The 15,728-nt window shown below is 41.2% G+C and overlaps 1 protein-coding gene across 1 annotated transcript in view; it reads right to left on the bottom strand.

Moving 5' to 3' along the window:
- Window positions 1-15,728, bottom strand: part of ARHGAP26 (Rho GTPase activating protein 26) — a 461,308-nt gene that overhangs the window by 176,881 nt on the left and 268,699 nt on the right. The window contains 1 exon segment of the mRNA XM_017872973.1: window positions 11,150-11,224. Coding sequence (XP_017728462.1) covers window positions 11,150-11,224 — 75 coding nt within the window.

Genomic DNA, 15,728 nt, shown 5'->3' with positions numbered 1-15,728 from the left:
TGGCGCACACCTGTAGTCCCAACTACTCACGTAGCTGAGGCACAAGAATCACTTGAACCTAGGAGGTGGAGGTTGCAGTCAGCCAATATAACACCACTGCATTCCCACCTGGGTGAAAGAGTGAGACCCCATCTCAATAAAATATTCATAAGACAACAAAAATAAATGCACCATGAAGTTTAAGACAAATAATAATCTGAAAAAACACATTGAAAATATAGCCTATAGATCTAAAAAGGTCTTGTAATCAAAAGAAGAACACACTGCCAGGTGCAGTGGCTCATGCCTTATAATCCCAGCACTTTGGGAGGCCAAGGCAGGTGGATCACTTGAGGTCAGGAGTTCGAGACTAGCCTGGCCAACATGGTGAAACCCTGACTCAACTAAAAAGATACAAAAGTTAACATGGCGTGGTGGCATGCACCTATAATCCCAGCTACTCAGGAGGCTGAAGCATGAGAATCACTTGAACCTGGGAGGCAGGGGTTGCTGTAAGCCAACACTGAGCCACTGCACTCCAGCCTGGGCGACAGGGCAGGAAAAATAATAATATTAAAAATAAAACAAAACAATTTTTTTAAAGGAAAAGAAGAACATATCAATAGAAAAACAGGCTAAGAATACAAACAGGCAATTCAACAAAAGTAGTATAAATCAGCAATAAACATGTAAACAGTACAACCTCACCCAAAATTACAGAAATGCAAAATTAAATTTAAAAAGGTACTTTTAAAAAGGTTTATAATTTATATGCAAAACAGCAATACACAGCATGGCAAAGATGTGGGGTATAGGATATTCTCCTCAGACTTCGCTAACTACAAACTTGGGAATATCAACTAAGAGCCTTGAAAACATGTACATACCTTTACCCAGCAATTCAACACCTTAAAATAAGTCCTGAGGAAATAATTAAAGATGCGTATAAAATTATAACAGCTAACATTTTATATTTAACATGTGAAGGCTCTGGACTCAGCAACCCACAGGCCTCTTTTCATCCCATCCTCACATTACTATGGAGGCAGGAGCCGTTATTACAGATGTGGAAATAGATGACTAGACCAGTGTGAATCATTTGTCTAAGTCAAAGAAATAAGCAGTGGAACTGCAACTTGTCTAATCTCAAAATGCATGCTCTTAATCTCTGCTGCCTCAATGGGGATGTTTACCCTCTGTCCTGCCTCCATGGGGATGTTTACCTGAGTGCTTTCTAGAATGATGAAGAATTGCAATTAGCCCATGTATCCCAGAACAGGGGACTGATTAAAAAGTTATAGAGCATCTATGCAATATGTGCCTAAGAAAATCGTACTCTAGAAGAACTTGAATGACATGTGACAACAGACACTCTATAGTGTTACATGAATAAAACCTGTAATATCTGCACAGTGAGTTTAATTTTGTAAACATACTGCTATATTTATTATGGTATATTATACCATACTAAATTTAAAAGGTGATAATACAACATTTTGATGTCATATGACAAAACAGTTAATAAAGGTTAACTCTAGTCTATAGAACTGTTATTTGCTTCTACTTTTTGTATTCCTCCAAACTTTCACAATGACCACTCATAACTTTTCATTAGGAAAAAATTTATTTAAAATATGTACTGAGAGACAGGAAGAGAGACAGACATACACTGAACAAGTATATAGCTGATTAATAAATAGTATAGCCAAAAAAATGGGCTAAAATTTGGAAAGATTTATCTTTACTTAATATTCAGGGGGGAAATCCCCCAGACACACAGAAGGTATTCTATTTCTAGGAATCTGCAAGTCTTTAAGAGTCCTTTTCACTCTCCAAAGACTAATGACTTCTGTTGCTAGGAGGAAGCGATCAAGTGTAGCTCTTGGTCGGACACTAGAACAAAGCCACACTGCACTTGCTATGAGGAATTTTAGCAAGCTTTCTTAAGGAATCCTGATCAGTACAAAGAAGACATTCTCAAAGTGCTGGCTCTTACAGCCCTCTTCCAACCCAAAGTCCTCCAATGTATTAAGAGTGCAAAAAATAAACTCCAAGTAATCCAAAAAAGTATCTGGTTTCACTTAATTCTCAGCCTTTTTTTTTTTTTTTTTTTGAAATGGAGTCTTGCTCTGTCATCCAGGCCGGCAGTTCAGTGGTGCAATCTTGGCTCACTGCAACCTCTGCCTCCTGGGTTCAAGGGATTCTCCTGCCTCAGCCTCCTGAGTAGCGGGGCTACAGGTGCACACCACCACACCTGGCTAATTTTTTTATTTTTTATTTTTTGGGATGGGGTTTCATTCTTGTTGCCCAGGCTGGAGCGCAATGGAGCAGTCCTGGCTCACTGCAACCTCTGCCTCCCGGCTTCAAGATGTTCTCCTGCCTCAGCCTCCCGAGTAGCTGGGATTACAGGCATGTGCCACCACACCTGACCAATTTTTTTGTGTCTATTTTTGGTAGAGAAAGGGTTTCACCATGTTGGTGAGGCTGGTCTAGAACTCCTGACTTCAGGTGATCCGATCGCCTTGACCTCCCAAAGTGCTGGGATTACAGGTGTGAGCTACCACGCCCAGCCTAATTTTTGTATTTTTAGGAGAGATGGGGTTTCACCATGTTAGCCAGGCTGCTCTCAACCTCCTGACCTCAGGTCATCCACCTGCCTCAGCTCCCAAAGTACTAGGATTATAGGCGTGAGCCACCATGCCTGACCAGCCATATTTTCAATAACCAAAACATACTACTCCACTTTTGAGAGCCCTGGACAGATAAACCCAATCTNAATGTTGGCCTGCCTTGCTAGGTTGGGGAAGTTTTCGTGGATAATATCCTGAAGAGTGTTTTCCAACTTGGTTCCATTCTCCCTGTCACTTTCAGGTACACCAGTCAGACGTAGATTTGGTCTTTTCACATAGTCCCATGTTTCTTGGAGGCTTTGTTCGTTTATTTTTACTCTTTCATTTTATTTTTTGTTTATTTATTTTATTTATTTTTATTTATTTTTATTCTTATTCTTAGTTTGTTTTATTTTTACTTCTTGCTTCATTTCATTCATTTGATCTTCAATCACTGATACTCTTTCTTCCAGTTGATCGAATCGGTTGATGAAGCTTGTGCATTTGTCACGTAGTTCTCATGCCATGGTTTTCAGCTCTATCAGGTCATTTAAGGACTTCTCCACATTGTTTAATTAGCCATTCGTCTAAGTTTTTCAAGGTTTTTAGCTTCTTTGCGATGAGTTTGAATCTCCTCCTCCTTTAGCTCGGAGAATTTTGATCATCTGAAGCCTTCTTCTCTCAACTCGTCATTCTCCATCCAGCTTTGTTCTGTTGCTGGCGAGGAGCTGCATTCCTTTGAAGGGGGTGAGGCGCTCTGATTTTTAGAATTTTCAGCTTTTCTGCTGTTTTTCCCCATCTTTGTGGTTTTATCTACCTTTGGTCTTTGATGATGGTGATGTACAGATGGGGTTTTGGTGTGGATGTCCTTTCTGTTTGTTAGTTTTCATTCTAACAGTCAGGACCCTCAGCTGAAGGTCTGTTGGAGTTTGCTGGAGGTCCAGTCCAGACTGTGTTTGCCTGGATATTGGCAGCGGAGGCTGCAGAAGAGTGAATATTGCTGAACAGTAAGTGTTGCTGCCTGATCGTTCCTCTGGAAGCTTCGGCTCAGAAGGGTACCCGGCCGTGTGAGGTGTCAGTTTGCCCTACTCGGGGGTGCCTTTCAGTTAGGCTACTTGGGGTCAGGGACCCACTTGAGGAGGCAGTCTGTCCTTTCTCAGATCTCAAACTCTGTGCTGGGAGAACCACTACTCTCTTCAAAGCTGTCAGGAACATTTAAATCTGCAGAGGTTTCTGCTGCCTTTTGTTTGGCTGTGCCTTGTCCCCGGCTATGCCTTATCTCCAGAGTCTACACTTGGCTGGAGTCTACAGAGGCATGCAGGCCTCCTTCAGCTGCGGTGGGCTCCATCCTTTTTGAGCTTCCTGGCCACTTTGTTTACCTACTCAAGCCTCAGCAATGACGGGCGCCCTCCCCCAGCCTTACTGCCACCTTGCAGTTAAGATCTCAGACTGCTGTGCTAGCAATAAGGGAGGCTCCATGGGCGTGGGACCCTCCAAGCCAGGTGTGGGATATAATCTCCTGGTGTGCCGTTTGCTCAGACCCTTGGAAAAGCACAGTATTAGGGTGAGAGTGACCCGATTTTCCAGGTGCTGTGTGTCATGGTTTCCCTTGGCTAGGAAAGGGAATTCCCTTACCCCTTCCACTTCCTGGGTTAGGTGATGCCTCACCCTGCTTTGGCTCTCGCTTGGTGGGCTGCACCCTCTGTCCTGCACCCACTGTCTGACACGCCCCAGTGAGATGAACCTGGTACCTCAGTTGGAAATGCAGAAATCACCTGTATTCTGTGTTGCTCATGCTCGGAGCTGTAGCCTGGAGCTGTTCCTATTCAGCCATCTTCTATTTCTTTCACTTTCTAGAGAGTACCCTTCACTTCTAGTGTGGATATGTTTAAAAAAATTTTTTTTCAAATGACATAACTGCAAGATTTTTAAGAATATAGAGAAAAGGCAGATTGGTCAGGATAAGAAACACTTGGCTTTAGTTTTTCCTCTTTTTCCCTTTGATCTTAAAGGTTAGTAGTGCTTGGCTAACTAAAAAACAGCTATGGGTTTTCAGTTCAGTTCTGACTTCAATTCCCTCTTTTTTCCTACCCCCTCCTCTTTTCTCTTCTCTTCCTTCCATGAGCTAGGAAAGATTTATGACTCTCTTGGGGCCAGCTGTGTCGCTCTTGTCTCCCCTTGAAGATCTGTCACTGATTTTGGGCTTCCGTGGCAGCAGCCATCTCACCGTTCCATAGACTGCCCACCCTTTGGACCTTTGCATGTACTTCATGTGGATACTAAAGTCATTCTGACCTAGTATCACCATAAATAGTTTGTTGTGACAACAGTGCATTTGATTGCTGAAACCAGTTCAGCAGGTTAAGGGTCTAGCCCAGGAGAGCAATGCTTGAGACAGGGTAAATCTGTCCAATTCTAGAGTTCAGTGATAGGAAGCTTACTGGCCTTAAGATAAAACCCATATTCTCTTGCTGAGCACAGTGGCACACATCTGTAGTCCTAGCTACTTCGGAGGCTGAGGCAGCAGGATTGCTTGAGCCAAGGAGTTCATCAAGGCTAAAGATGATCATGCCTATAGTCACTGCACTCCAGCCTGGCAACACATGAGACCCTGTCTCTGCAGAGGCAGAACCTGATCCCATAGAAGCAGAATAGAATGAATGTCTCTTCAGATAGGCTGGTCCCAAACAGGAGTGGGGAGGAAGTGGGCTAATTGCACCTTGTTTCTCCTACTAGATTTACAATTGGGCAAGTCACTTTACCTAGGGCAGACTGGATAAGGGGATGAAGAATGACGACAATGTTAGGCTACTGGAGCTTCCTTCACATGGAGGAAAGACACATTCCCTCTTAATATTTTAGAGTATTTTAAATCTTAACAGACCACTAATTTATTTACTTGCTTAATGTCTCTCTTCTTTACTAAGATTGTCAATTCAATGAGAATAAAACCATGTTTATCTCTGTGCACACAGGGACTAGCATGCTGTTTGGCATATAGCAGGCAGTCATACTGGTTAATTGAACAAATGCAGTGTACTTTGTTACAGTGGACTTTAATATATATGGTCACTTATTAATTGACCCAGTGAAAATTCATGTACAACGTGCATGAACTCTCTTAGGCAATAGGATTGTGAGATAAAAATGAACCAGAATGCAACAGGATAATGTCAAGAGTTTTTCTTTTGAAAACAAACCAGCAGTTAGATTTCTGAGGAAAATATAGTTGGAAAGCCTCTGACTCTCACTCACTGGACCATATGGACCAATCTCTTGACTATTCTATGCTGCAGATTCCCTGTTTATAGCTAAACAAATGACAAGGTTATTTTGAATAACTGATTTTGTCCAACTTTTATAGCTATTACCAAGGCATTATGAAATCAAAATGTTTACTTTTTGGTCTTGTCTTCTTGATCTGGATAAAACTGAAGAACTAAGATGAAAAGGACATTTTAAAATTTCTTTGAAATTACATGTGATTTACTAATAGATATTACTTTGTAAGAAAAAATATACATCTAATAACAAAACTAGAATTTAAATTTTCCTATGAGTTTCTTGAGAGTAGGTACTAGATATCAATAAATGTTTGCTGAATTTAAGTCATTAAGGAAAGCTTTGTTTTATGTAATAAATTTAATATGGGTTAACTTAAACTAGATTAAGAAGCAGGGATAAACTGGTTTTTGAGTATCAAGTATTTTAAAAATACATGTAATCAGAGCTCAATATTTAGCAACTCTACAGATTTCATATTAAGTGGTGTACATTTGCACTAAAGCACACATTTATTTATGAAATGGAGTCTTGCTCTGTCATCCAGGCCGGCAGTTCAGTGGTACAATCTTGGCTCACTGCAACCTCTGCCTCCTGGGTTCAAGGGATTCTCCTGCCTCAGCCTCCTGAGTAGCGGGGCTACAGGTGCACACCACCACACCTGGCTAATTTTTTTATTTTTTATTTTTTGGGATGGGGTTTCATTCTTGTTGCCCAGGCTGGAGCGCAATGGAGCAGTCCTGGCTCACTGCAACCTCTGCCTCCCGGCTTCAAGATGTTCTCCTGCCTCAGCCTCCCGAGTAGCTGGGATTACAGGCATGTGCCACCACACCTGACCAATTTTTTTGTGTCTATTTTGGTAGAGAAAGGGTTTCACCATGTTGGTGAGGCTGGTCTAGAACTCCTGACTTCAGGTGATCCGATCGCCTTGACCTCCCAAAGTGCTGGGATTACAGGTGTGAGCTACCACGCCCAGCCTAATTTTGTATTTTAGGAGAGATGGGGTTTCACCATGTTAGCCAGGCTGCTCTCAACCTCCTGACCTCAGGTCATCCACCTGCCTCAGCTCCCAAAGTACTAGGATTATAGGCGTGAGCCACCATGCCTGACCAGCCATATTTTCAATAACCAAAACATACTACTCCACTTTTGAGAGCCCTGGACAGATAAACCCAATCTTACACAGTACCTGGCACATAATAAGCATCCAATTAATTTATAATAGAGAAATAGTTAATGAAAGGTTCACTCGGCCCAGCCATCTCAGGGGAAGGTTTTGGAGCACAGGTGCCATGTTTATTTTATACTCTTGGCTAGCCCAGATACTGCCAGTACCAAGAATGGATGAAGTTGAGGGCATGTTCACAAAAGAGAAGATGAAGCTCCTCCTTCAGGTCTGGAGCCCTGGTGATTCTGTAACTGAGAGATTCAAACTTACTTTTTTTTTTTTTTTTTTTTTTTAATTCAAACTCACGTAACTGCTAGGGAGAATCATGTATACCATTCTCAACTTTCAATTGGAGGTTGCACTGTGGTCATCTCGCAGCTCTGGTTGGATCTCGGATTAGATTCCAGTCTATCTGTAATGTCCTCCTGGCAGAAGCAGCTGCCCTCGTGACTTTCAGCTGCTAGTTATTACTTTTTCATGACATTTCTCAAATGTTCATGATTATTTTCTCTATCCCCAGGAAAACCAAGGAAGAGAACAAGACAAATATCTTGTGTGAAGGCCACTAAGAAAAGTGATAAAAACAAGATCCTTTCATAACCACTCTTTTGCTTAACACAACTGAGCTAAAGTGGTTCTTTTTTAGATTAGCAAAGCAGTCTAAAATGTCATATTTCTTTTCATTAGTGTCATCTTACATAATAATCTGTCATCTTTGAAATCTCTCTGCCCCTTCTGTTCCCCCATATCAAGTTGGTTAAAAGTCCTGTTGATTCTCTCTCTATACTCATTTTGAGTCTGTCCTTTTTTCCTGACTTCAGAGCACCTGGTTCAGTCTTTGATAGGGTTTGCCTTACCTAATCTATTACAACCATCTTCCGCCTCCATGTCTTTCCATAATCAAATACATGCTCCACATTGTAGCCAAGATTATGCTTCTAATGCTAGAATCTGATATTGTTACATCTGTATTAGATAGACTTTTTTTAAAAAGCTACCCACAGCCATTATTTCAGGAAAGCACTCCTCCATCATCCTTTCAATAATCCTGCTCAGTCCACTGGGTTTCAGGGACTAACCCCGTCCCCACCCCAACCCTCCACCCCATCCCCACATCCCCAACACAGGCAGAGGATCCAGGCCATCTGCTGTGGGCCATGTGACTGGTCTGAGATTGAGAAACGAATCATGTGAATGGCCCCATATTGGCCAAGCAAAGTCCTCACTGGAGCCTTCTGCCAACACGGCCAAGAAAGGCACTCTCTTCTCAGTGACCACAGGCTCCAAGGACTGCAGAGGCTGAACCTGTCTGGTACACTCCCTCGGAGAACAAAGCCACACCAAGCCCAAAAGAGGTCAGAGAACATGAGAAGCCAGAAGAAGGAAGGGGCAAAGGATCCAGCAAAAGTAAAGACATCATTAGCATCCCTGACTCTGCCATGTTTCTGTCTTGGATTTCCCAGTTACGTGAGCAAATAAATGCTTTTTTTTTCCTTGTAAACTATTCTGAATTGTCTTCTTGACACTTTTGTGTGCAAAAGCATCATAATGGATATAATCCTACTATTTAGAACTTTTAATAGTTTCTTACTTCCTATAGAAAAAACCCCAAACACCTTGGCGCAATATTCAAGTTCCTCAACAAAAGAGACCACCTTAGCTATTCAACTTTAAAACTCTCCTGTCCCAGCCTCAAGTAAGTCTTTCAGAATTTTTTTTTTTTTTTTTTTTTTGAGATGGAGCCTCACTCTGTCACCCACGCTGGAGTGCAGTGGCATGATCTTGGTTCACTGCCAGCTCCGCCTCCCGGGTTCACGCCATTCTCCTGCCTCAGCCTCCACAGCAGCAGGGACTACAGGTGCCTGCCACCACTCCCGGCGAATTTTTTGTATTTTTAGTAGAGATGGGGTTTCACTGTGTTAGTCAGGATGGTCTCGATCTCCTGACCTCGTGATCTGCCCACCTTGGCCTCCCAAAGTGCTGGGATTACAGGCGTGAGCCACTGTGCCTGGCCTGTCTTTCAGAGATATTAAAATAATAATCATAGAATCAATACCCTTTGCTGTAGCCACCATAGACCCTTTGTTCAGAATACTTCCTGAATTGGAATTATTATTCTACTCTCTCCTTCACTACACTACTCAATCTTCTAGACCCGGCACATATTAAGCACGAATATCATACTTTACATTACAGCTTTCATATACACACATATTTCACCCTACCAGGACTCCTTACAGAAAAGGAACGCTCTTTCTAAAGTTTAATCTCTAGCATCTGACATCTGTTCTAAACAGCAGACACCCCACAAATGTTTGCAGCTCTGGTCAGAAATGAAAAACTAAGGATTGACAGCTATTAGACTCTCAATTCTTCTTTATATTAGTATTTCTCAAAAATTAAGCCTATCACCATACAACCCAGCAACTGCACACTCAGACATTTATCCCAGAGGAACAACTATACGTTCACACAGGAACTATATATGAAAATTTACAGAAGCTTTATCATAATTGCCCCAAACTGGAAACAACTCAGATGCCCTTCAATAAATGAATGGTTCAACAAAGTGCAGTGTATCCATACAATGGAATATTACTCAGCAATAAAAAAGAACTATTAATACATGGAACAGCAAAAATAAACCTTGAGAAAATTACACGGATTGAAAAACAATGCCAATCCCAAAATGTTCTGTATTGTATAATTCCATTTAAATAACAATCTTGAAATGACAAAATTATAGAAATAGGGACTAGATTACTGATTGCCAGGGGTCAGACACAGGGTACAAGGTGGGAAGTGAGGTACGTGCTTGTACAACATCACAAGGAATCCTTTTAGTGATGGAAATGTTCTGCATCTTGACTAAATTAATGCCCATATTTTGGTTGTGATATTAAAATTGTGTTTTGCAAGATGTTACACCTTTAGAGAAGACTGGATAAGTGGTACACAGGAACTCTATATTATTTCTTACAGTCGCATGTAAATCTACAATTATCTCAAAATGAAAAGTTTAATTTTTATAAAAACTAACCATATATCAAATCTTAAACAAAAAAAAACCCAGATACTCGTTGCTAGAGCATCTCACAAAAAATCATAGTTTCAAACAACAGATCTCACACTAATTAGCAATACAATAGGGTTTTGGTTACAAGAAGTGAATGACTCTCTCAAAAAGAGGTGAAGACAGTCATTCTGGCCAACATGAGAGAAGAGATTTCTTTACATAAGAAAGCTATTTTCAGAAAGTGGGATGGCAAAAGAAATTACAAATACTAACACAAGAACTGTCCCTGTCCAAAACACTGAGCTGGGTACCCCAAGTGATAGTCCATCTTTACAAGCTAGGGCTTCCATGAGGAGGAATAACAGCCTCTGTGAAATCTGATCTGTTTGCCATTTAGATCCATGTGACTCATGGAGGCTGGCTGCACTCACATCTAAAAATACAGGAAATCTGCAGCCTAAGCAAATTTGGCTCATGGACTCATGGGCTTTTGATTCAAATGCTGCACATTTGGAGTCAGTGGTTTTATATTTGTATCAGCCAGTGGCAAACGGGGTTCTGCTGCTCAAGTGATAAGTATTCAGTTGAAATCTAGAAGCAAAGAGGATCAGAAGATTTATCTGCTTATATACATTTTAACTGAGAGTTACATGACACCTGCTCAGTATCAGGAACATGAACTCTGAGGTCCTCTGGAGCCCAGAACGATGCCTTTCCTTGGGCATTGGGTGTGTCCCACTAAATACCTGCCCCAAAAGAGAATGGAGGGAGTCATGAGCTATTAAAGACAGAGTAGGGTGTGGCGGTCACGTGAGTGACCGAGTACCACTTGGACCAGAAGCGCTGAACCTACAGACAGAGAGGGTGTGGTGTCTGGGGCCTGGCATTTTTTATTTTGTCCAGTCCTACTCAGAACCTTTCCCAGCAGCGCCTGAAGCCATGACAACTGACTGATGAGGCAGCTGACTTCTGGGTGACAGCTCATGGATACCCTGATTCCTTTGCCACAGACTGTATCTACTCACAGACCTGGTGACTTCTCAGAGTGGGCCCCCCACCCAGGGACCGGCCTAGCAGAGCCCCTGCCGCACTCACCCATCAGGACACTCAGCAACTTCTGCACTCTGGAGTTGACCCCCACAATTCGATACAGCCCTTGCTCGTTGATCCCTGAGGAAAGAAACAGTGATGATTTAATTAGAGACACGTCAGAACACAAATCAGGCCAATCCAGCCAAGTCTACTTTTTTTTTTTTTTCATTTTCTCAGTCCTCCTAAAAGCTGCTCTAATTAAAGTCCCCTGTCACTCAGCTCAGCTCTTAGCAAAGGAGTGGGATTTGGTACAGCTGTCTAGGATTTCACGGATGTGCTGCACACTTCAGCCCTCATGTTAGTTCAGTCGTCAGAGGCGAAAGAAACTTTCCTTTTCTCTTACCAAAGGCAGCATCTGAAGAGTTCTAAAAGACGCAAAATGTACACTTTTAAATATGTCATATTTAACCAGTAAAACGCCAAAATGACATGATTTAAAATCCATAAACACAGAAAAAGACACTTTATAACCTATTTTTACATATAAAATAAAAATATTGAAGTGAAAGTGTAAGACCGTTTTTAATTTTAAGGAATGTTAGCCAAGACTGAGAAATTAGAAGATCCAGTTATTTATAATATAAATCTTCTTTATCAAAAAAAGACCACCTTTATTTCATTCAACTGTACAATTAGACTAGTAAGGGTTTACTTTTAAATTCAACATCTAAACAAAGAATCAAAAACTAATCCACTGCAGTGTTTCTGTTCATTTAAATACATGGATTAGATCACCACTGTACCACTTACAAAAGAAGGCAATTTAGACCAAGTGACTTGAAACAATTTTTCTTCTGTTAGTCCCAGGCCCATCATATCTGACCCCTCTCAAGTAACAGAGCTCCAGCTTCCTATTTTATTCCTCTGATGTCCATTCTTCAACCAGTAGCCAAAGTGAACTGTCTAAAGTGCAAATTAGTTCATATCACCTCTTCTCTTAAAACCCTCCAGTAGCTTCCCATTGCATTTAGACCATAACCAAAACTACTTGGGATGGCCTATAAGGCCTATACTACTGAGCACTGACTACCTCTGATTGCGTCAATGACCACATGCATTCTGCTCCACACAGTGGCCTTCCTGTCACCTCAACGTGCCGAGCTCATGGCCCCACCTCATAGCCTTTGCTACAGCTGTTTCCTCTACCAGGACTGCTCTTCTCCCACAGCTTTTCATCATTCAGATCTCAGCTTCAATGCAACCGCTTCAATATAACGCAACCCACAATCAATACCACTGGTCATTCCCTTACCCTGATTTCTTTCTTTATAGCAGTTAACAATATCTGAAATTATCTTTTTTATTTGATTCTTTACTTGTTTTTTTCTGTTACATTCTCAATAGAATGCAAACAGTAATTGTGTCCTGTTCACCATTATATCCTCAGCCCCTGGATCAGTCTATGGTACACGATAATAAACAAAACATGAGTTTATACTCCATCAAGACCAGTATAAAATACTTAGGGGCCAAAACACAATCTTTCAGAAGAAATTCAGGAAAGGACCAATTTTGCAGTACTTTCAACAATACTTATCTATGTAGACATGGAATTAACGAATAAAAAAGAAGTGGTCTGGAATGACAGGATTTTACAGCTAAAGAGGACCTGTAAACTCATGTACATCATTCTGGATGATTCATGGACTAGAAGGCCCTGGTCAAAACCTAAGTGATGGGTCCCAAATTACTCAGTGGCAGAAACTTGATTCAGTAACATGTCAGCTTGGGAGCTTGAAGAGTCTTGTTAAGTGTCTCTACTTCTATCCTTGTGCTTTCCTGGAACTTTACACAATCCCACCTCCCACTGGACAACTGTCAAATCCCAGAGAGTATGGGAAGTCTGTTCATCTCTGGTCACCATAAATACGTATGCACATACACACACTGCAATAGGGAGATACCCACTTTTTTCAACTATTTATGCTAAAATGGCACCTAACTCATACTGTCCTTGTATCTTCTTTGTGCTCAATGAAGACTTTCTTAGAAGTTAAAATACATCATTTCCATTTTCATTTTAGAGGGGGAAGAGGAACTTGTACACCTCTTCTCCTACTTATTGTATTTATTTTGTAGTTTTACATCAGAAAAATTCGTCCTCCTGAGCTACCAGTTTGCATTTACTGCAGACTCTGTGAACAGTTTTAAATGATTAGGTTTCTTTCTTGATTCTGGCTGCTAAAACCTGAGAGATGAACAGGTGGCCCAGTTCAAGCAAGTATATGAACTTTACTGGGGAAAGAGACTTTTTTTTAGATTCGCTTTTGGCTCCATTTTTGCGCCTCTACCTTTAAACTCTGTACATTTTATTCTCGGTCTTTTCTTTTAAAATTAAAAAAAACAAATTAAAACCCCTGTTGAAAATTAGGCTGTGCACAGTGGCTCATGCCTGTAATGTCAGCACTTTGAGAGGCCAAGGCAGGCAGATCACTTGAGGTCAGGAGTTCAAGACCAGCCTGGCCAACATGGTAAAACCATCTCTACTAAAAGTACAAAAATTAGCTGGGCCTGGTGGCGGGCACCTGTAATCCCAGTTACTCAGGAGGCTGAGGTAGGAGAATGGCTTGAATCTGGGAGGCCAAGGTTGCAGTGAGTGGAGACTGAGCCACCGCACTCTAGCCTAAGCAACAGAGCAAGACTTTGTCTCAAAAGAAAAAAGAAAAATTACCTTAGTAATGAACACTTCAAAAAAATTTAGAAACTACAGGTAAGGTAAATAGATGAGTCAAAGTGAGACAGTAAAAATCAGCAGAGAGCCACTGAGAAAACAATGAAACCCGTACAATACGACCACTCCTCTCCCCACTGCTCCCAGAACAGGCTCATACTGAGCAGCTGCTTTGTAACTTGCACTTTTCACGTATTATAAATAATTTTTTAAATGCTGTATGTCTGTAATCCCAGCACTTTGGGAGACCAAGGTGGGCAGATCACAAGGTCAAGAGATCAAGACCATCCAGGCCAATATGGTGAAACCCCGTCTCTACTATAAATATAAAAACTTAGCTGGGCGTGGTGGCATGTGCCTGTAATCCCAGCTACTCAGGAGGCTGAGGCAGAAGAATCCCTTGAACCAGGGAGTCGGAGGTTGCAGTGAGCCGAGATGGCGTCACTGCACTCCAGCCTGGGAACAGAATGAGACTCTGTCTTAAAAAAAAAAAAAAAAAAGCCATATGTCAAAAAATGTATTTCCATTGCATTGTTAGTGATTCATAGTTTTTCTACTACACAGACATACCATTGTTGATTTAACCTATTTTTTAGACATTTGGCCAGTTTACAATTTTGTACCTTAACATCGCCACTGTGTAAACATCCTTATTGCTCAATCTGGCCCATATCCTTATTTCCCCAAGACCAATTCCCAGAAATGCCACCTACTTCTACTTTATATTCTCTGGATATATCTTACCTTTACAAGCTGCTGTAAGTCTTTGTTTAAGGGAGGTATAGGAGAAATAACTGCACATTTTAAAAAATGTTTCCATTCATTACAACTGTTTTAGAAAAAATATCTTTTGACAGTATACATAAGGGTAGCTTTTTAAAATCTCTCTCTTCCCTTTACTTAATGCCTCACAGTCCTTATGAAAAGAAAGTGTGTATTTCTCAACTGGTAAGAGTTATGAATCCTGCTTTAAAAGAGAGAATTTCTTTCCACTACTTAAAAAGGGCTGGTAGGCTAAGAGGCTGTAGAGTAAATGAGATTCACATCTCTGACAATGGTTCAAATCAAATCCAGTGGAAAGATGGTTAACAGCTTTTCTCAGTGGTACAACAGACCAGCAAATTCAAAGCTCCAAACTGCTAGGACTGAGGAATCTCCTTTGAGGCAGTCTCTGAAGAAGGGATGGAGACCATCAGGATGAACCAGCTTCCTTAATCTTAATGTCCTACTCCCACAGACCTGGGAAAGATCAGTGTGAACATGGGCCTGACCCCTTCTCTCTACCTGGGTGGTCCCAGGGACTAGCTCCCCAGAACATCTTGGGTTCACAGACCCCAAGATGTTTACCAGAGAACATTCAGGGTGTCTGTGAACTGAGACAGGAAAACAATTACATCTTTATCTTCACTAACCTACAACTGACATTAAATATTTCCTTCCTTTATGGATGTAAGCAACAAATCACAGGAGCATTAGCGGTACCTGCAACTTCGTCAGAAATCACAGGTATTTCCATAACACATTACAATTATTATGGGTATCTTGAAATATCACTGCTCCCAAATTATGTCGGTTATCAGACCCACCACTATCGCTTACAAACTGTTAACAAAGAAACACATATATCATGATACCCTGTGTTTTTTAATATTTTAAAAACTGAATTCCAGTAACTGGTTTCTATAATCCTATGTATTTTAGATATTTAACACATTCTTCTGATCAGCCAAAGAAGTTGGTGACACAAAATCAGTTAGGACCTCCTGCTTGAGACCAACAGAACTTGTGGAAATCCACTGACAATGGCACTTGGGGAGCTAATGAGTCACTTAAAGTCAGGAAACAGCAGGTAGCAGGTCTGACTCCTCACCAGATGCATGACCTTCTATGAGAACAATGCCATCTGTTGAA

The sequence above is a fragment of the Rhinopithecus bieti genome, unplaced genomic scaffold, assembly GCF_001698545.2.
Source record: "Rhinopithecus bieti isolate Rb0 unplaced genomic scaffold, ASM169854v2 scaffold_7438, whole genome shotgun sequence".
NCBI classification, from domain to species: Eukaryota; Metazoa; Chordata; class Mammalia; order Primates; family Cercopithecidae; genus Rhinopithecus; species Rhinopithecus bieti.
Note: the sequence above shows the minus strand (reverse complement) of the source record. Positions and strands in the feature narration are given on the sequence as shown.